This window comes from Endocarpon pusillum (assembly GCF_000464535.1).
Source record: "Endocarpon pusillum Z07020 unplaced genomic scaffold scaffold7240, whole genome shotgun sequence".
In the NCBI taxonomy this organism is placed as follows: domain Eukaryota; kingdom Fungi; phylum Ascomycota; class Eurotiomycetes; order Verrucariales; family Verrucariaceae; genus Endocarpon; species Endocarpon pusillum.
Genome location: NW_006916639.1, coordinates 3,049 through 22,270, shown reverse-complemented (window position 1 = coordinate 22,270; position 19,222 = coordinate 3,049). Strand labels below are relative to the sequence as shown.

Sequence of the window (19,222 nt, the reverse complement as noted above, 5' to 3'; positions counted from 1 at the left end):
TTGGGGCTCGACATCCTGTCAAAGCTGCACTGACCGGCTTCGCTTAACGGCTATCGGAAGTCTGGCGGTTGAAAACCTGGTAATAACCATTGTTAATCATCATGTCATTGTAGCACTTCAAAGCACTGAGCATTAAGAACCCATCCAGGTGGGTTGTTCGAGTAAGGTTTTGACGCGCTGAACAAGTGTACATGTGGAATGCTGCAGGGGCTGCAGGGGCTGGGGCGTCAAACGGCCAAAATTCGCCGATTCGACTCTGCACAACCACGGTCCACGATTCACTAGGTACAGCACGCTACTAATCGTTGAAAGATCCTCCAGGCGTAAATGCTCTCGTCGCCACCAATCAGCAACCAATTCGTATTAATCAAAACGTCCAACTCAGAACGCTTTACCACCATGTAGTAGTGCGGAATTTTGTGCCATGGATGCAACAATCCATTGAGAGGCACCAAACACTCCAAACCCCGGTTTTGTGACCTGTCATTTCTGGACCACCAGGACCGGCTTTTTTTCACCTTGCTAGGTTCCCCAAGCAGCTTGGGCATGCTACAACCAAAAACCTAAGGTCGACTGTTGCTGATCGACATCCCCGATTTGCGCATGGGTGCAGCCGCAAAATGAAGCAATGTCGATCGTTTTCATCTCGACAGGGCTAGTTTTCCCCTTGACTCGTACATGCCATTCAGAGGTCAAGAAAGCTTCCTAGTAAATATGATTCGAGACCTGGCAGTCTCTCCCTGGAATTTGCAATCTGGTAGCTGGATATGCGAGGAGCACGTCTGAGAGCCGAGCTTTCTTCGGTCCCTGCTCTTCTTCTCGGTTGTGTGCTGTGAACCAGGCCGAACGAAATTCCTCCACCTAGCCAAGGTGAAGTAGAGACGAGATGTAGGCAGAAGCAGTCACTAAAAAAGCCGAAAAAAGCCGCCCGATCACCGGCCATCTGAGAAATGTCGAGAGTCGGATGTGTTGGTGGTCCATATGCTTTGTGATGCGGGACGGAGATACTATCCGTGGATTAGTCGTGGAGCTGGAAAAGTGCAGAAATGCTTTCTAGAGGCTGTTAGTACTGTTCGAAACTGAGAGCAACGCGGGGATCTTTACCTCCGTGGTGATTTCTTCTGATGGCTTCGGATAAAAGATTAGAGAGATCGATTACAACCAATTTCTTCGAATGTCTTAGGCGATGCGGCGCGATGGGAAAAGAGTTAGTAATGACAATATAATCAATACAGTCACACTCTTCCATCTCCTCCAATGATTCATCCCCGAGAAGGCCATGCGTTGCGATGCAGTAGACCCTCTTAGCACCACCCTTCTTAACCACAGTTTCCGCAGCTGCAATCCATGAGCCGGATTTGTCGATCATGTCATCCACCAGGAATACGGTCTTGTCCTTCACATGGCCAACCAAGGTGATTGTATGCTCGAGCTCCGGATTCCTGATACCTTCTTCCTCCTCATCCGAAGTTGCAGCGGGGTCAAAACTACCGCCGAGCGCATGATCCGGCTGCAACGAAGAAACTGTGGAGACAAAGGAGGACATCATGGGATCGTGGGTGGGATTTCCCATAGCATCCTGGACATGGCGCTCGCCTGGTAATGTCGCTATTGATGCAGACATGCTCGACATGGCCGGTGAAGGATAGTCGTCATCTACAATGTGTCCATGAATGAGCCGACCGGTGATGACCTCCCTTGCCCGCTCATCGTTGTATCCTTCCGCCGATTCGTATTCGGAAGGACGGCGGGCACTTGGCTCTGTGTTCACTTGATTGGGCCGGTTCGGCGGCTGTGGCGGCGAAACAGAATCAGCACGAGTGTTGCGCACCAACGGGCTAGAGGCAGGGACGCTGCTCACAAATCTGAGCGGCGCACCCGCTGCATGGGCATTTTGCGCAGGTGAGGTTCCCGAGAATCCATTGACCGGATGACGACTGCGACCACACGACTGTCTCCTCGACACGGGGTCAGAAGTGGCATTTTCAGGTTCATTTTCAGCTTCATCATCAGACAGTGTACGGACGGGTCGCACTGATTGCGGTTCAAGAGATTCAAAAAACATGCTGCTTCCCATGCCATCGGTATGCTGTTGGTTGCGAACCTTGTCTGTTGACACGATGGCGAAGTTCAACTTCAGGGCGTCTGCAAGAGAAGTAACACGCTTCGTCCCGCCCGCATTCTTGCTTACTACCACGGCACCTCTCCAGCCAGGTACGTTGCTCACGATCCATCGTGCGATCAGTGGTTCCGCGAACAGATTATCGACTGGCTTGCCGAAGAATCCCTGCATTTGTGATGCGTGCAGATCCACAGTGATCACATGGTCAACACCTGCCACTGACATCAAGTTTGCCAGCATTCTGGCTGTGATGGCGCCTCGGTGACTTTTCTTCTTCGATTGCCGCGAGTAGGGGAAGTATGGCATGACAGCGGTGATGGACTTGGCCGATCCACCTTTGCAAGCTGCAATCATTATGAGCAGTTCCATCACGCTGTCATTGATTTTGCGGCTACCGCTCTGCACAATGAAGACATCCTGGTTTCGAATGGACGTTCCGATCTGAACACTGGTTTCTCCATTGGAGAAATTGCCCAGATCGCATTTGGCAGGTGAAGTCCCTAATCTTTCACAGATGGCTTCCGCGAGAGAAGGGTGAGAACGGCCGGAGAAGATTTTGACGCCTCGCATGGTTGATATTGAAACAAGCAAGTTCCATACAGCCTGAGATATTGATATACCCACGCCAATGAATCACAGCATGATTACATCTGTCCGCATAATATATCTGCCATGCAGTGCTCGCCGGGAAGTTGTTGACTGCTGTTGGCGTGTAGGGCATGGAAACATGAATTGAAGGAGGCCGAAGGTAAAATCCAAATCAGAAGGAGGTCACGTGATCGTCCAATCGCTTGCGATGATGGAATACGGGGCGTCTAAACCACCACCGCCCTGGCTTCACGTATAAGCAGATACTTGTCGAAGTATTGCGAGTTCTGCATACCTGGGTGCTCATGATACACTGCTAAGAGACCTTTCGAATACTACTAACTGATAACGTGTGCCCAAAAAGGTCCCCTGCTGCTTAGTATGGCTGCGCCCAGGTAAAGTAGAACGGTTCGTATTCATCAGCTGCGCCCTCCCACGTGGAAGCCTGTCCACTGCCTACTACGTAAGCTAGTACCGCACTTCGCAATCTGCAATACGTTCAGTTTTATTCCCACCCCCCCAATTTTTCTTGTTGCAAAATCCTGATTCGCGCTTTCACTTTACGCCACAGACCTTTAAAGCGATTGGCTGCCTTGGCTCTTGATGTTGAGGCAGACATCGACGCCTCTCCGTTCCCTAGTTTAGACCCTTTTCCCAGCTGAGGTGGAAGTTTTGTCCAAACCATCAATAGGAACAAAAATGTCATTCTCCATAACGCCGGTCTCAAAGTCATTTAGAGTTATATCCCGCCTTTCGTTGGGATTACTATCAGAAACAACCCCCCAATATCATGGATTGGCGGGTTACAGGAAGCACCCTAAGGCCAAATATTGTATTTTCTATGTGGAAATTGTCATCAAGCCTCCATAGGACGCTTGGTCAAGGATGAGGAGCATCGAACATCTCAAGGGATACCAGAACAGTACGAACTGGGCCAACTTTGCAGATCTCACGCCAAGGGGAAATTGTGTGATCTGCGGCTTTGCCATCATCATGGTTACCCGTACTGTGTCCTCGGTGCCCGATCGATTTCGATTCGTTCCATGTGCGACTTTCTTGCTGGACAAACGAATGAACGTCAACTTCTTCCACTCTCGGTGTGCTGGCGATGATCATTCTGGAAGTTACCGACGAAACCAGCCAATTGGCACGGATAATGAGGCTTAAGAAGCAGGACCGCGCCTGCTCTGGACATCATGCATCCATTGTTTCACGCTATATTAGTCCTGGAGGACAGGCTTGCACCAATTTGGTGCGCCAGTGGCTTCGGAACTGCGAAGAGCTCCATGAAAGTCGGTGCAATGACCTCCCCAGTTCACAAAGTTCAGAGTCCATGCCAAACTTCTGCTCATCAACATGGCCAGAACTCGGCTGGTCGAGGTCACCTCAGGCCACTAGCGGATGTATGTGGCCCTGACCTATGTCTGGGCAACGTTCGCCTGCTGCAAACAACGAGAGCAAATTTTGCGTCCCTGTACCGTAACTGCGCTTTAGATGAAGCACAGAAAGAAGTTCCAACTGTCATCCGCAACGCAATGAACCTTAGCAACACGTTGGGCATCCGTTACCTCTGGGTAGGTTGTCTGTGCATTGTGCAAGACGACAGTGCGTCCAAACATTTATAGCTTGCACACATGGAGAGGATCTATAGAGAAGCCTTTCTCAGCATCGCAGCTGTCGCGGGACGTTATGCCAATTCTTCCCTTCCCGGGGTGCATTCGCAAGGAAGATCGATAGTCACTAATGAAGCCGGAGGGTTGCATCTTGCCATCTACTAGCCTTCTTCGATGGGGATCTAATTAGGTCCCATCGGTCCGTGTACGGCACCCGAGGCTGGACTCTTCAAGAAAGTAACTTGTCCAGGAAGGTCCTCTTCGTTGGTGATCACCAATACTATTCAGATGCAGTCACGGAATCGAATAGGAGATTACAAGAGCCGAAACCTGTGAGGAAGATGCTACTATCCAAAACCCCCTTGCCTTTGATTGATCAGGCGCTAACGGCAGGCACTGGGCCGCGTACTTGGGCACAACAACTCAGGCAAATGCTGAGTTGGTGAACAGCTATACGGAGCTAGAACTTTCATTTCCAGAAGACATTCTCAATGCCTTCGCTGGATTTGCTTCGTATTTTGCCAGATGTTGTGGAGGTTCTTCTGTTTATAGTCTCCCTGCAGCCATTTTGGACATCGCTCTGCTATTGGCTACGCTCAGCAAGATCACGTGGCGTCAGACTTTGATCCCCGACGCGAATGGAAACCGCGCCAGGGCTCCAAGTTGGTCGTGGGCTCGCTGGGCCGGACGCCTTTAGAACGATATGGTGCAAATGAGCGGGATTACGGTTCGACTAGTTAGTTGTCTTTCATAGAGAAGTTCGAACTTTGCTACCAGGAAATTGAGCACCGCTTCCAAAAGCTGTCCGACATCAGCACTCACTATCTGTATGAAGGTCCAATCGCTGACGTCAGGCGATCTTAGGGATTTTCATCTCACATAGAGAGTCCGCCAAGACCTTTATATTATATTTTACCAAAAACAACCCTGAATATCTCAAAATCAGTAGAAGACTTCTCCGCCAAGACGTCCATTTGACTAATTTGTCAAGTTCCAAAGTCTTGATTTGATTTGACGATAGCAGGTAATGGGTTTATCTGCCAAGCATTTGGACCTCAATTTGATTTGATGGATACCCTAGGCGATCTGAGATTGGGTCTGATGAAACGACATTCACAAATGATGCTGTACTACCTAGACGACTCAATGCCTGCCGATGAATCAAAAGTTCTACCAGCAGCCGACTTTGATTTTAGCGCGTATGCAGTTGGGCTATCGAACTTTCGCTTTCATGTAAGAAGGGTAGCGACTATACATCTAGACGCGAACTATCATTTGTCCAGGATGAATGCTAAGGACCATGATTATAACACGAAAGTCTTTGACCAAGAAGGCAGATATTCCGGAATGTTCGTCAGCGATATAAAGCATTTACCTTATGACTCCGAAGTGTCAAAAGCTCTGGCATGGTGAGAAATCGAAGTGGGAGTTTGTCCTCACGGCGCTCGAGAAGACTTTTCAGACGAACTTCGTTTGGTTGACTTATTTTCATTACTTTGATGGGGAGATGTTTGGCCCTGAGAAAGACTGAAACTGCTTCTGTGCTTTTGATCAAGTGGGGGAATGAATATGCCCAGCGATTCGCCGCTGCACGCATTCATGTTGAGGCATTCTACATCGTTCACTCGGTGGAAAATTTGCTTCAGCGTTGTTGACCAAACTGTGTGATGCGCGAGGCTAAAGAAGCTTCTGTAGGAGGGATTCTAATACTTACTCTGAAACGGGACAGAGTAGTAGAAGCACGAAAAATTCATCCTTGACGGTATTTCAGACGAGGGAACCTCGATTTTCGGGTGATTTTCCTACTTGACAGGAAGATGCGCTCGGAAGTTATATCTAAATTACCATCAATGTGTGCTTATTATTTTAGGCCTATAACCATGATATGATCTAATGCATAAAATTCGACGAAATTCTGTTATTTTGGACATCTTTTTCCAAAACTGCCTTGACGGTCTTGTAATGACAAAACACCTGCTACGTAGTAATTTGCTGAAGACCAATAACGCGTCATTTCCAGGGCCCTGATCCACGTAAGTACTAGGGGTGAAACGGACGCCTAAAGCAGCACCCAACGACAACCAAATTGGGCACCTCATGCACTGGTAGTCTTCTTTTTATCGATAAGACAATCTGATTACTGGAAGCAGTTTTTGTCGAAGACATTGGTACACGTGCACCACTCGATTTCCACTGAGAATGCATCGCATCTCATCCCTCCACCATGTCTGCAGGCTTTCCCATAGTTCAGGGCGGTGGCTCCTTGATTCTTGCGTGGCAGATCAAAGGAAAACATGTTCTCGTGATTGGCGGTGGTGAGGTATGGCTGCCAGGCTAATGCTCTCTGCACTTCATAATCATACATCTAACCTCTCTTCTAGGTCGCCGCCGGTCGAATATTCAACCTCCTCAATGCGGATGCTCGCGTCACCGTCATCTGTCCCCGGCAGGGTCTCACTCCCGAGGTAGCTTATCGGGTCGATTCAGGCCAGATATGCCACACCGATCGAATCTTCCTTCCCTTAGACCTCGAACCCGAAAGAAACGTATCGATGGTTCTGACCGCCATCGATGATCCCGAAGCTTCCACCCGTATATGGAAATATTGCAAGAAGCTGAAAGTGCCTGCAAACATTGCAGATGTGCCGCCAGAGTGCGACTTCTACTTTGGGAGCGTGCATCGCGACGGACCTCTGCAAATCATGGTGTCAACCAACGGCAACGGGCCAAGACTGGCGGCGAGCATCAGAAAGCAGATTGGAGATATGCTACCCAAGGGCACCGGACAGTCGGTTGCGAAGGTGGGGCAATTGAGGAGGAAACTGCGGGCAGTGGCGCCAGGCAAGGGGGTTGACAGCATCAACAAGAGAATGGGCTGGATGAGTGAGGTATGCGATAGATGGTCAACAGAGAATTTCAACGAAATGGACGAGGAAGATATGGAACGTCTAATCCAGTCTTACGGTCCAGGTGTTGTGCCGAGCTTTGAAGATGTGCGACTGAGAAGGCCAACAAACGTTGTATGGGACTTCGATGGCTCCTTTGGCTGGTTGTAATGAATTGGACATACAATATCACCTGCTTACACATGAAGCGCAGCCATTTGCGTCCTGTGGGTTATGCAATATCTCCAAGGAAGGCGTTCATTTTCGACGGTTATCCTTTCAAAGAATGGCGAAGATAGAAGTTTCCCGAATCCTTAACGACCACCCCCGGGGTATTAACAAGTCTAGTTAGCTAACGTCTACGACCAAAAAAAACGTTGCCTATGTGTAGATACTCTGAGAGGCAGTGTAGTCAGCACAATAAATCAGGATGATCAATTCTGCGCGAGCATACCTCTGTGTACTGATTAACTTGCAGACCCTTTTCCGCCATCTCCGCATCTTTGAGGAAGTCCAACGGCATCCACACTAAATGTCCTCGAACCTGGTCCAGCTTCTTCCTCACTTCCTCCACGGGGATGAACTTGTCATGCAAATGACCTTGCTTGATGGACTTCTTTGGTGCAAAGCCATCGTAATCTTCGAAGCTCGTGATGTGATCATCTGGATCTGCACGGAACAGCTGGCGATAGATCTCGGTGTTGGTTGTGGCCTGCGTTGTCCAGAGGTCCCATACTTCATCGCCCAGCGGGTCCGCAACGAACTCAAATTCTTCCCCTGATCCCACATCGTTAGGGCAGTCGGTGGGTGGTTGCGCGTTTGGGTCTTTGGTGGCATTCAGTGGTTGTGCTTCGATGAGACCCAAGTGCTCTCGCCAAAGGTGTCTTCGTAAGGTCGCAGCATGGTGACCTGCTTGAAAGGGCTTTCCATCCATGGTGCTTTCTAGTACGTGTGCATCCTCCATCACAATAGACAATTCGGAATCGTGACTCCCGAGCTGAGAGCGGTCATTGATGTTTGAGGATCCACAGATCACTATCTTGTCGTCCGCAATTAGCAACTTCGCGTGAATATAGAGCTCTTCTTGCACAAAATTGTCCACTTCGTCCTGAGGTTCCCCCTCCCATGGTTCTTCCGAAACCAGGCCTCCCCTAGCCATGGCATCTTCAGCGATCGAATCCGTAGAATGCATCGGATCTTCTTCATCCATCTGCTTCCTCGCGGCCTCGAACCGCCGTTTGCGGTCAATGATCTTTTGTCGTTCGTCTTCGTTTGCTTCAACACCAGGGTGCTTTGCACCGCGGTCCTCTTTCTCCGCGGGGTCACCATGAATTCCAGAGCCCATGATCTCTTCCGCTTCGGCACGCTGCAGGTCCTGGTACTTCACGCCGGAACGCTTTTCTTGTTCAATTAAACCTGGCGTTTTGTTGATACGGTCGTAGGCTCGCAGATTAAAGACGAAGATGTACTGGTGCGGATCAAATCCTGCTTTGGCAATTTGTCCCATAATTGAATGTTCTCCTCGGTTGATTGACTTATACTGGTAATCCATAATAGCTCGGGTCCCAATGGCAGCGTCATCTCGAAGATCTCCTGCAAACCCAGGAATACCCGGGATGAGAATAATGATCCGAAACTTACGACCTTCCTTTGCAGCTCGGACCACTGCGTTAACCATGGCTCGACCGATAGTGTTGTGAACGGGTGCTTGCTGGTCTCCTGTCGCAGTGATAAAAAACTGGTTCTCTATGTAGACATAATGTTCGGCGTTTTCAATGACTTCACAGTAAGCGTTTTGTATACTATGCTCAAGAAGGATACCGCTGCTCCAGTCATCGCTGCTGCGAACAAGCTGTGCACGCACTGTGCCTTGTTGGCCCATAGGCTTGGAGCTAAGCGGGGTCAGAGGATGTTGAACATAATCTCCAACAGGATGCTTTGGTCTCTGGACGCCTATGAGATCTTCATCCTCTCCGGCTCGTCCTTCAAGCACTAGCCAGTCGGCTTTTGCATCGCGTTTGTACTTGTCGCGCTTGATGAAATTCCAACGTAGGACAAAGTGCTCAGCAATATCATACACACAGTCGCCGATGACTCCCATAGCCACGTCATGCCATGGCATCCTCCCATATTCAGTTTTGTTCAGCTCGTTGTTCGCCCAATCGTCGACAGTGTGAAAGTCCATGATTCTGTTGTTGTTGAAGTCTTGGCCAGGAAATACTTCGTTCTGTACACCGCTTGGATGCACATCGGCAAGCAGATGTTGTCGAACATCCCATCTTCCGTAGCACATGTCGAGTCCTCCAATGAAAGCCAACTCGTAATCGATCACAATGAACTTCTCGTGGTGTGCCCAATAGAAAGTCATGTCTCCCGCATTCTCAAACACATTATGATCTGGATGGCGTATGACCTGAATATTCCCATGACCTGGTTGTCCTTCAGGACATAATCCGCGAAGTGCATACTTGGTATGAGCCGAATTGCATGTCAAGGCCTGGGCTACCTCTTTATACACCATCACGTAAACCTTAACACCTCGTTCCGCAGCTCGTTTGATCACTTGATCGACTCGCCACTCTTGGTTGAAGTAGGGCGGCCTTCGCAGGAAAAGTTCTGGAGATAGCCACCAATCGGCAATGTAGATTGTTTCTTTTGCCCTTTCCATAGCCACTGAAACAGCCCAAAAATAATCGCGACCATCGACGTACCACTTAATATTGTTGCCTGTTCGCTCGGGTGCAAAGGATTCGAAACGATGGCTCTCTCCGATAGCTGTGCGTTTCCGATCCGTGATCTGCTCGTGCTCTTCGTCGTGTCGATGATTGGGATTGACAAGATTGCCAAATTTGCCTAGGGTGTTCCTCATGTGAATCGCCTTGACCTTCACATCGTAGAGGTGAGTATCTGCCTCACATAAGTCAATCACCGAGTAAGATTGACACTTTAGAAAGATAGTCTTAACCTTTCATCTTCTCACGAAGTCCCCTCATTTTGAATTTGTCTGAGAACGACTCCCCATCAGGAGCCATTCTAGCAGAAAGAGAGATGGATCGAAACACGGGAAATTCTGTCGCATCAGTTGCCGGGCACGACGAAGAGACAGATTGAACTGCTAATTATTGGTGTACTTGAAGAGGTTGGATAAGAGGATGCCAACTCCAGGCTTGCTTGTTTAGTGGAGCAAGCTTCACCTCGGTCCTCCGGTCCTTGCGTCATGCGCATTGGAAACAGCCCAAAATAGCCCCGAAGATCAGAAAACAGGGACAAGCCACCACCACTCACAGACCTACTACGTAGTAGGTTCGTACCGGATCTACAATGTCACACGAGCTGATGGTTTACTACGCAAGGGTCTGCAATCAACAGCCCGCTAGGCATAGGCATTAAGATAAAAGTTTATAACACTAGATAGTGTGGAAGCGCTCGTTATAGCATTGCATTCATACTATATTCACCAGCATCTTGACATGTAATCTGTTTCAGGTCAAGTATTGATTCAGTAGAACCAGTGAAATCTGCATCATAAAAGAATTGTTCCATGTCACGTCCTCTGGGTTTGCGAACTTGAGAGCGAGATACAATCTCATATTGCTATTAGTAATTATACGTCTCAGCGGCTGGGCAAAAGTAATGTAAATTCAAGGTTTTTTGCCCAGGTTACGGAGTACCGCTTCCCATATAATTGAAGTAGTTTATCTAGGAGACGTCGAGCGATCTTACAGCTGCATGACCGGCCTGCGTCCGTTGCATCGAGCCAGTTTATATTATTGGACACATTAAACTCTCACCTAGGGGCCTGACTGGCTATGAAACGATCATGAAAATGCAATAGTGAGCACTAGAGTAGTTCTATGACAAGAGTAGAATGCAATAGCTCAAATTTAGAGAACCAGCTTCGTCCGCCCAGAAAAAAAAATCATCTTCAATTAACGTGTTTTGACCCACACTAGTTATTCCTAATCCGATCACTCTTCCTAAGAGGTAAACATTAGGCGCGACATCCCTCATCAATGCTCTCTTCCCTTCAGAGCCCCCGACTCTACATCTGCAACTTCTGCGTCTTCTATACCTGTTGCATCATAGTCGTGCTGTGATTATCGTACTGAACCATGTCTGCTGGTCTGTCATATCTTCAGAAGCTCCGGAAGAGCGATCTCACCGAGCTCGCTGAGACAAGCAACTTAAAAGAGTAAGTATGCGTTTTCATGTCGCATTACGGCCCTGCGCCTTGATGCTATCACAGTTGTGGAACTGACCATCCTGCAATGTAGCTATGCTCCAATGCGCAAGTCCGAACTTGAAGTCGCCCTCGACCACCACTTGCGCGCGAACCAAACCAAGTATCACGATGATCCGTCTCTCAGCGACTACTACAAGCGCTTGGGGCCTGCGTCGCCGACGAAGAGAGTTATATCTACAGTGAAATCGGAAGCCCCAGAGAAGAAGGCTGTTCGGAAAAAATCAAGGAGTACTGAAGAGACAGGCTCGACGTAAGTGGATCGAACCAGTGTACTCTCTGGACTGCTGCTGACGCAGCCCCCCCTAGCTCCGATCGAGAACCATCTCTCACAAACCAAATCACCTCGATGGTCAAAACCCCGCGCCGAAGCTCCTTATCCATCCCTTCCAGCGTCCCGTTGCCGCCTTCACCTGCAGCTGTCACAGATGCGATTGACCGACAGACCGCAAGAATTCGCAAGCGAGTTGCAGGGCTGTACTCCGAGTCAGGCATCCATGAAACCAGCGAAAGTTTTCGCCATCTTCTCAGTAGCCCACTTGCCATTAACATCATCGCGCTCATCCTGGAGGGCTATGGTCTGCGCCAGAAAATCCTCCAGAGCGGAATCATCGGCTTTGTTCCCGCTGTACCATACTTCACCGACAGCAAGACACCTGTGTACCTCCCGAATCTTTTTCTTCTGCTGGACAAGCCGTTCTGGGCACCCTTCAGTCTCTGGGTCACCACTTCATTGCTACTGCCTCTACTATGCGCGTATTTCATTAACATACCCTTGAAGGCGAGCTTGAAACACCACTATGGGACACGTCGCGCAACAAGTTTTCAAACAGCTCCTTCAAACCAGTTCGATCCTCTAGTCTACAATATCGCAAAGGCCCTCATCGCATACATCGTGTACGCGCAGCATTCCACTCTTCTGGGACTTTTTACCTCGGACACGATAGAAACTGTGACGAACAACGTTGTAGGCGGTTATCAAGGGATGATTACAGGAGCAATTATCGCTGGGATTATGGCATTGTATGAGGCGATCCTAAAGAGACAATGACTTACACACGATACGACTTGAGATAGCGCACGAGTTGTACTGGCAAACGGATCTCGTCGAGGCTTCAATGGCGCTGGTCATGGACATTGAGTATCATGTTGATAACGAGAAAGGATTGTCCGGCGTTTTTGTTTTTAGTACGTGTACATCAGGATCAGGTCATTATAGGGCTAAGTTGGGATATGTCTTGATGAGGAAGTTGAATCGGAGAATGTCCGATTTCAACTAGGATGTGCAGGGTCAATGCCAACAACGGTGGACAGCTTCTTTCAATTGTACTTGGATTCGTGCAGCTCTCTTTTCTGTTTGTATTTGAGATATTCCTTGCCTTGAGCAAGGGAAGTCAAACTAGAGCTTCTTGAGCCAACTTTCGTGTTACGGCTATGCTGATCTCGATATCGCCGTGTTTTAACCACTGTCGCATGATGTGCAATGAGAACCTCGCCAGGCATTGGAATCTCCTCAAGAAGAGACGCAAGACATCCTGTTTTGAAATGTCCATGGTGCCGTTTTCATCCTTGCAAATCTGAGCCTATGAGGTCGTCCACCATGTCGGACCACAAAGGAAAAGGTTACACAACGTAGGGTTTACACCTAAACGCCACGCCGATTGGAACCCTGTGCTTCTAGTAGTGACTTGAGCCACGAGGTATGGAGATGTCTACAGTACGACGGACGGGTCACCTGTCGTTTGCGTTGTATAGAAATTCTTTAGGAAGCAGGAAACGTGCTGAGAAAGCAATAGGTCATGTGGCCATTGCATTAACCATGCTGCCAGCTCCCTTCAACTACGAGTGCTTTCCTTCATGATCAGTCCTTGTTCGTTTCTGCCGAACCAGAATCTGTCTGCTCAGTATCGGCGCCTTCCCGCTCTGTTGTTACCAATAAATTGAGATTACTGCCTGTGATCGGAGCATTTGGCGAAGCATGTGCAGTACCCCCATTAGAGTTCATCTCATTCACCTGTCTCTCTAGTTCCCTAATCCTCAACCGAAGCATTTGATTCTCACGTGTCAAGGTGGCAGTTTCAGCTTGATAGTAAGCGCTCTCGTCCCGACTACTGTTCCTCCGGGCTATCTCAACTGGTGAGGGAGGCCAATCTGCACTTCCGTGGCTGCTGTGACTTGTTTCATGCTGAGTGTGGATGGGAACAGGTCGTAAAGCTGGAGAGGTCGCGGAACTGCCCGTCCGTGGACGAGAGTTGCGGCGACTTGCGCGTGGTCCAGCTTGCGGTGCTGGGGAAAAGGGGAGCAGGTTAGGAATTGAGAAGGAGCGCTCCGACGTCGGGGTGGAGTCATCGACAACTGCTGTATTGCCTGCTGCGCCTGCAGACGCTGGAGCACCGGAAGTTGCCGTGGATGCCGAGGTCTGGTGTCGGGCACTGTGATCCTGCTGATATTGTCGCATCTGTTCAAGCTGTAACTGCTGTGTCCGGATCATTTGCAACAAGCGATTCTGCAGGGGAATGAGTCAGGCTTGTGGTGCGACCTAAATCGGCAACACTCACCACTTGGGCTTCCTGCTCTTGTTCCAACTCCTGATGTATTTCTCCAAGACTAGGAGTCCTATGGTGATGATGGGGATCACCTGTGGCTATGACACTGCTCCCGCCTATACTCGATGGACTTCCTGTTGTGAAAAGGTTCGTTCTGTGATCATTGTGACTGAGCTCGCCCGGCGATGGCAAGGTGGGATCGTTAAGGCTTAAGCTCATAGCAACAGTAGACCGACGGCGTTCACCTCTACCCATGCGGGGTGAGCCACGGGTATTGCTAGTTGCAGAGTTTCGGCGCGACATGTCTGCGGCGTTCATGGTTGCAGCTGCCGCAAGAGATATAGAAGAGGAACGAGGAGAAGGGGTGTCTCGGCGCTGTAGATGAGGATGAGGATCCGCTATAGGAAGAGATGTGTGGGAGAAGGTGGCGCGAGGTTGAATCGATGGTGAAGCAGAGGCCGGAGAGCGAGATGGAGGAAGAGAATTGAGGTCTGGCATTTTGAAACCGGGAGTACAAATGAATGAGAAGTTTCAAAAGACAAGAAGTGAGTGGAAGGTTGGGGAACTGATTACGCCGTAAGAGCTAGTCAGGATGTGCTGGAAGCGGTGTTAATAGCGACAGACAACTAAACTAATCACAGATTGTGCGAATGACTGACTCGATGTTCATAGGAATACTTAATCGAAGAATTGGACAACAGAAATACCGGCAGTGGTGGATTATGGGATGCATGGTGTTCAGCAGACGGGAAGTGGTTGAAGTAATTTTTATTTTGGTTCTTGTTCCTTCCCCGCAGATATTGCCCGCAGCATTGCAATTCCTGGCGCATGCTTCGGAGCTGCTGCCGCTCCCCTGTTTTGCTCGAACAGCTACAGAAGCCATATAATGATCGAGAAGCTTTAATACTCATATTAATGTGTACTTGAGCTTCTTCTGATTCCTTTCATATAGGTTTTCTATAAAATGAGCCTTGCTTGGGTCAATACTTTCTACATACAAAACTTCATCTGTTGATTTTGTGAGGACTAGACGTTGAGAATAGAAAATAAAGCTAGATTGCAGGTTAACAGATTCATAGCTACTACTTACCAAGTGAAACACATTTCTTATCATTCTGCTTGATATCTATATTCAGTATTAACAGCCCAAGCAGCAGCAACTCCAAAGCATACTATGTCAAGGAATTGCAACATTCTTGCAATGGGCAATACCAGTCTGTGCGATAGGTACTACTCCGTCCATAATCTCGTGGTCTAGGATGAATGGGTAGGACTCTCCAAGCTCTAGAGGATTAGGCATGTGCTTGATTGGAAAAACGGTTGATTTCATACTAAGACAGATAGCAGGCAGAACGTCCTAGTAATACATACATACTGAATGGCTTGTCCATTCAGTTACGAAATCTATCCGGCATGAGAACTGGTGCCACCAACGACCATACGTAGATCGCGTAGCAAACCCATGCACTAATGATCTTGATCCAGCTGGCCCAATAAGATCGTCCAACAGGAGCAAAGTCCGAGTCCTTATAGCCATTCATGCCCTGGGTAAGCAAAGTAGCAACCCAGCACGTTGCCATTAGGAAAATGGCGTGGAATAAGGAGTAATTGTACTGTGTCGAGTTGCGTTCATCATCTTTCCCCTCAAGTCCATCGTCCGATTCGTCGTCGCTCTCGTCTAACGCGCTAGCGGGGATCGATCCAGCTTCGACGGCAGCCCGAAGAGCTTCTGCGCGCATCTCGCGGCGCGTTGATGGCTGTTGGGTAACTAGCCCGTGCTCATAATCCTCACCTTGTAGCTGCGCGTAGCTGTTTTGAGCCCCATTCGATCCTAGAGCAAAGCCCTGGGTGGCTGCTCGTGTCGTTGTGTATGCGATTGTGAGCATTGTCACGATGGCGCCGAGAACGATTGTTGCGGTACGAGCGCCACGAGCACGTACTAAGGGGTTACAACTCTTGTCGTCTGGTTCCATGCTGACTGCAGACATGGTAAGATACGTGCAGTACACAGCCACCATAGCGGCCTGTGCTAGACCCGCCTTCGGGTTTGATTCTTGGACTGCGGGTTGTATCGAGATTATGGAGACGCCCAACAAGAGCGCCAAATTGACAGAGATGGCGGCCTGATTCATGGAACAGCCACTTGCAGAGAAGAAGACATACATAACGATCGTCATCGCGATAGCTGCAAAGTACATTCCTAGTGTCGAGCCGATGAGCAGGCTGCGCCATAGGCGGGAGTCCTCATTTTCGATATTTCGGAGGCAGAGCTCAGCCCAGGTATGTGCCAGATCGACGAGCAGGATCAGGCCAAGTAGCACAAAGAGCATTGCCCCAGCGAACGCGAAATAGTTACCCCATACTTGGAAGAATCCCTCCGGTATGAAGAACGAAATAATAATCAGCAGTAACCAGACAATAATCTTGGGTCCCCAGTATCCATTTTGTATCGCTGCTCTGCCATCGCGGGTGCTCTTGACGCCCAGCAAAAGGAATGCGAGGATCAAATGGAATAAACCCAGGGCAAAATTAATGCGCTGAACGGCGAAGAATCCGTAGCATTGTGGATGATCCTCTCCGCCGCAGTCGAAGGTCATATAATCAAGAGTAAGGTGCTGAAGCTTCTTGATTGCCCAGGGGGTAAGCATGATCCAGGAGAGAATGGAGTTGACCAGGAGAATGAAGGCGTAGGCGATTCGAGTCGCCATGCTATAACACGTCAGGGGAAGGCATTGTAGTATCAAAATAATGAGACGCACCTATTCTGAAATTTTCCGCATGCGCTACACACTGCTGAGCAAGTTGCAGCTCCACAACATGAGGCTGCCACTGTCCATATCTGAAGGATGTAAGCCCTGGAACACAGATCTGCGACAGAAGAGTGACTTACTGTACCAACACTGGGCAGCGCCAGCAGTGGCAGCGAAAGCAAAGCCCCCATTGTGATGAAGGCGGTCTCTCGAGTCGCAAAGCTTCTGTGATACGCTTAGGACGAAGATGTTGGAAATTGAACTATAAGATGAATGTAGGCAGCGCAGTTAGGTGTTCCTGACTCAAATTGTCTAACGTCAGAGCAATAAAATGACTCGCCAATAGCTGCATGTGCATGTCACCAGTTCGTCCTCCACCTGCACTGGACCTTAGAATTAGTATACATAGAAGGGTCTCTATCGTCTACTGGCAGACTGCTTTCATTTTGCTCTTGGCGGACGTCCACTTGAGTCCAACATCTCGCCACGGGAGCGATTTCGAACAACGCAGCATGCTAGAGGCACCTGCGAAGGCCGCTCGTTGCGTTTCCCTTATTGCAGCTGTCTTTGTTGCCCTTGCATGTGGTACAAACGTGAGTGACCTGCTGAGAATAATAGTCGATCTTTCTAATACTTATGTATAGTACGCCTACTCGACATGGGCTCCCCAATTCGCGGAAAGAATGAAGCTATCCTCCACCCAGAGTAACCTCATCGTACGCGATGCAAGTGTCGTCTTACATAAATTCTTACACAGTACAGGGCAGCTTCGGTAACCTCGGGATGTACATACCAGCTATACTAGTTGGAATTGTGGTTGATTCTAGGGGACCAAGACTTGGTGTCGCATCGGGCGCGGTGCTATTAGGGATCGGATACGGTGCCATCTACTTTGGTTCGTCCAGCTGCCATCAATGAGTACGGAAGCATTGATACCTTCAGCCTTCGAATCTGGACCCGGTTCTTTCAACGTGGGAAGTTTATGCTTCTTCTCCTTCCTTACCGGTTGTGGTAGCTGTTCGGCCTTTCTTGCAGCTCTCAAGACAGGTCACCCATGCCATCAGCCTTTTAGAAACAAGCTGACCCTGAGTAGCTGCTATCAACTTCCCTCTAAGCCGAGGAACTGCCACGGGTCTACCACTCGCAGGATATGGACTTAGCGCTTTCATGTTCTCCATCATCTCCACGTTCGCGTTTCCGGATGATACTTCAATGTTTCTTCTCATGCTAGCCGTTGTCACATTCACATTCAACTTTGTATCATTCTACTTCGTACGCTTGCTACCGCCCGGTAACTCGACTCCCTCTGGACTCGGGAGACATGGTCAGTCGGATTGTCAGGTATTACGAAGGGCGAGATCTCACGACAACCACGGCCAACATCCAAGTGCTGGAAGGGACTCTAGCGAAGGGCCTTCAAACGCAGATCGGTATGATGGTGCTGCAGCCGACTCAACAGTTGATACGCATGAAAACTCTTCTCTTCTGTCGAAATCTTCTGGCTCCGGTCTAGAAGATAACGAATATCGGCTAAGCATGTCTGACGCTGAACCGTTAATGGCAGTAGACGTTCGAGGGCTCGCTCTGTTGAAGAAGCTCGAATTCTGGCAGCTCTTTCTGTTGTTCGGTTTGCTGAGTGGAATCGGTTTGATGAACATCAAGTACGATGCTTGACTACTTTGGAGCTAGAAAGTTATGCTGACCGAACTCAGCAATATTGGTAACGACGTTCAAGCGTTATGGCGTCGTTATGATGGTTCAGCAAGTCCTGCTTCCATTGCAAAGCAGCAATCAATTCACGTCTCGATCTTATCTCTGGCCAACAGCGTAGGTCGACTTCTTAGCGGAGCCGGCTCTGATTTGCTTGCGAAGAAGCTGAATATGAATCGGATGTGGTGTCTTTTCATATCGGCGCTGGCGTTCACAGCAGCACAATCCTGTGCCTTGCAGATCGAGAATCCCCACCACCTCGCTTCTGTTTCTGGGCTTACTGGAATTGGCTACGGAGTCTTGTATGGATTCTACCCAAGTCTCCTGGCCCAAAAATTTGGTGTGAATGGCATGAGCCAGAATTGGGGAACAATTATCCTCGCGCCAGTGATCAGTGGAAATCTTTTCAATATCCTCTATGGAGAAGTGTACGACAAGCATTCTATCGTACTTCCCAACGGGGAAAGAGAATGCTTGGAAGGACGATCGTGCTTTTGGATCGCGTCATTAGTGACGCTTTTTGTCGGTCTGACGGGTACAGTACTTAGTCTGGGTTACATATGGATAGAGAATAGGATTTGGAAGCATAGGAATGTCACACAGGGGAAGAAATGACCTTAATAGAGATGTAGAGTACTAATAGTAAGTATTAGTATTGTTTGAATCTGTGCCTCAGCCCATCAAAGCTAAATTTTTGAACCCCAGCGCAAGTCAACCTATAGTATTGTCAATATTCCAATAGCAAACTGATCAACGATAATTTGAAAC

At 48.9% G+C, this 19,222-nt stretch overlaps 6 protein-coding genes across 6 annotated transcripts; 2 read left to right on the top strand and 4 right to left on the bottom strand.

The window, feature by feature from the left end:
- Positions 1-1,018: 1,018 nt before the first annotated feature.
- EPUS_03711 (uncharacterized protein) lies at positions 1,019-2,692 on the bottom strand (the record flags this gene model as incomplete). The annotated part of the gene is made up of 2 exons (XM_007807694.1): positions 1,019-1,053; positions 1,105-2,692. The coding sequence occupies 2 exons, from the start codon at positions 2,690-2,692 to the stop codon at positions 1,019-1,021; spliced, it is 1,623 nt and encodes a 540-aa protein (XP_007805885.1).
- A 3,855-nt stretch (positions 2,693-6,547) lies between these two features.
- Positions 6,548-7,379, top strand: EPUS_03710 (uncharacterized protein; the record flags this gene model as incomplete). The annotated part of the gene is made up of 2 exons (XM_007807693.1): positions 6,548-6,643; positions 6,705-7,379. 2 exons carry the CDS (start codon positions 6,548-6,550, stop codon positions 7,377-7,379), a joined length of 771 nt encoding a protein of 256 aa, XP_007805884.1.
- Positions 7,380-7,589: 210 nt separating this feature from the next.
- EPUS_03709 (uncharacterized protein) lies at positions 7,590-10,201 on the bottom strand (the record flags this gene model as incomplete). The annotated part of the gene is made up of 3 exons (XM_007807692.1): positions 7,590-7,604; positions 7,663-10,115; positions 10,174-10,201. The coding sequence occupies 3 exons, from the start codon at positions 10,199-10,201 to the stop codon at positions 7,590-7,592; spliced, it is 2,496 nt and encodes an 831-aa protein (XP_007805883.1).
- Positions 10,202-11,320: 1,119 nt separating this feature from the next.
- Positions 11,321-12,499, top strand: EPUS_03708 (uncharacterized protein; the record flags this gene model as incomplete). Its single annotated transcript, XM_007807691.1, has 3 exons — positions 11,321-11,400; positions 11,483-11,701; positions 11,758-12,499. The coding sequence occupies 3 exons, from the start codon at positions 11,321-11,323 to the stop codon at positions 12,497-12,499; spliced, it is 1,041 nt and encodes a 346-aa protein (XP_007805882.1).
- An 810-nt stretch (positions 12,500-13,309) lies between these two features.
- Positions 13,310-14,492, bottom strand: EPUS_03707 (uncharacterized protein; the record flags this gene model as incomplete). Its single annotated transcript, XM_007807690.1, has 2 exons — positions 13,310-13,954; positions 14,007-14,492. 2 exons carry the CDS (start codon positions 14,490-14,492, stop codon positions 13,310-13,312), a joined length of 1,131 nt encoding a protein of 376 aa, XP_007805881.1.
- An 893-nt stretch (positions 14,493-15,385) lies between these two features.
- Positions 15,386-16,702, bottom strand: EPUS_03706 (uncharacterized protein; the record flags this gene model as incomplete). The annotated part of the gene is made up of 1 exon (XM_007807689.1): positions 15,386-16,702. The coding sequence occupies one exon, from the start codon at positions 16,700-16,702 to the stop codon at positions 15,386-15,388; it is 1,317 nt and encodes a 438-aa protein (XP_007805880.1).
- Between the last annotated feature and the right edge of the window lie 2,520 nt (positions 16,703-19,222).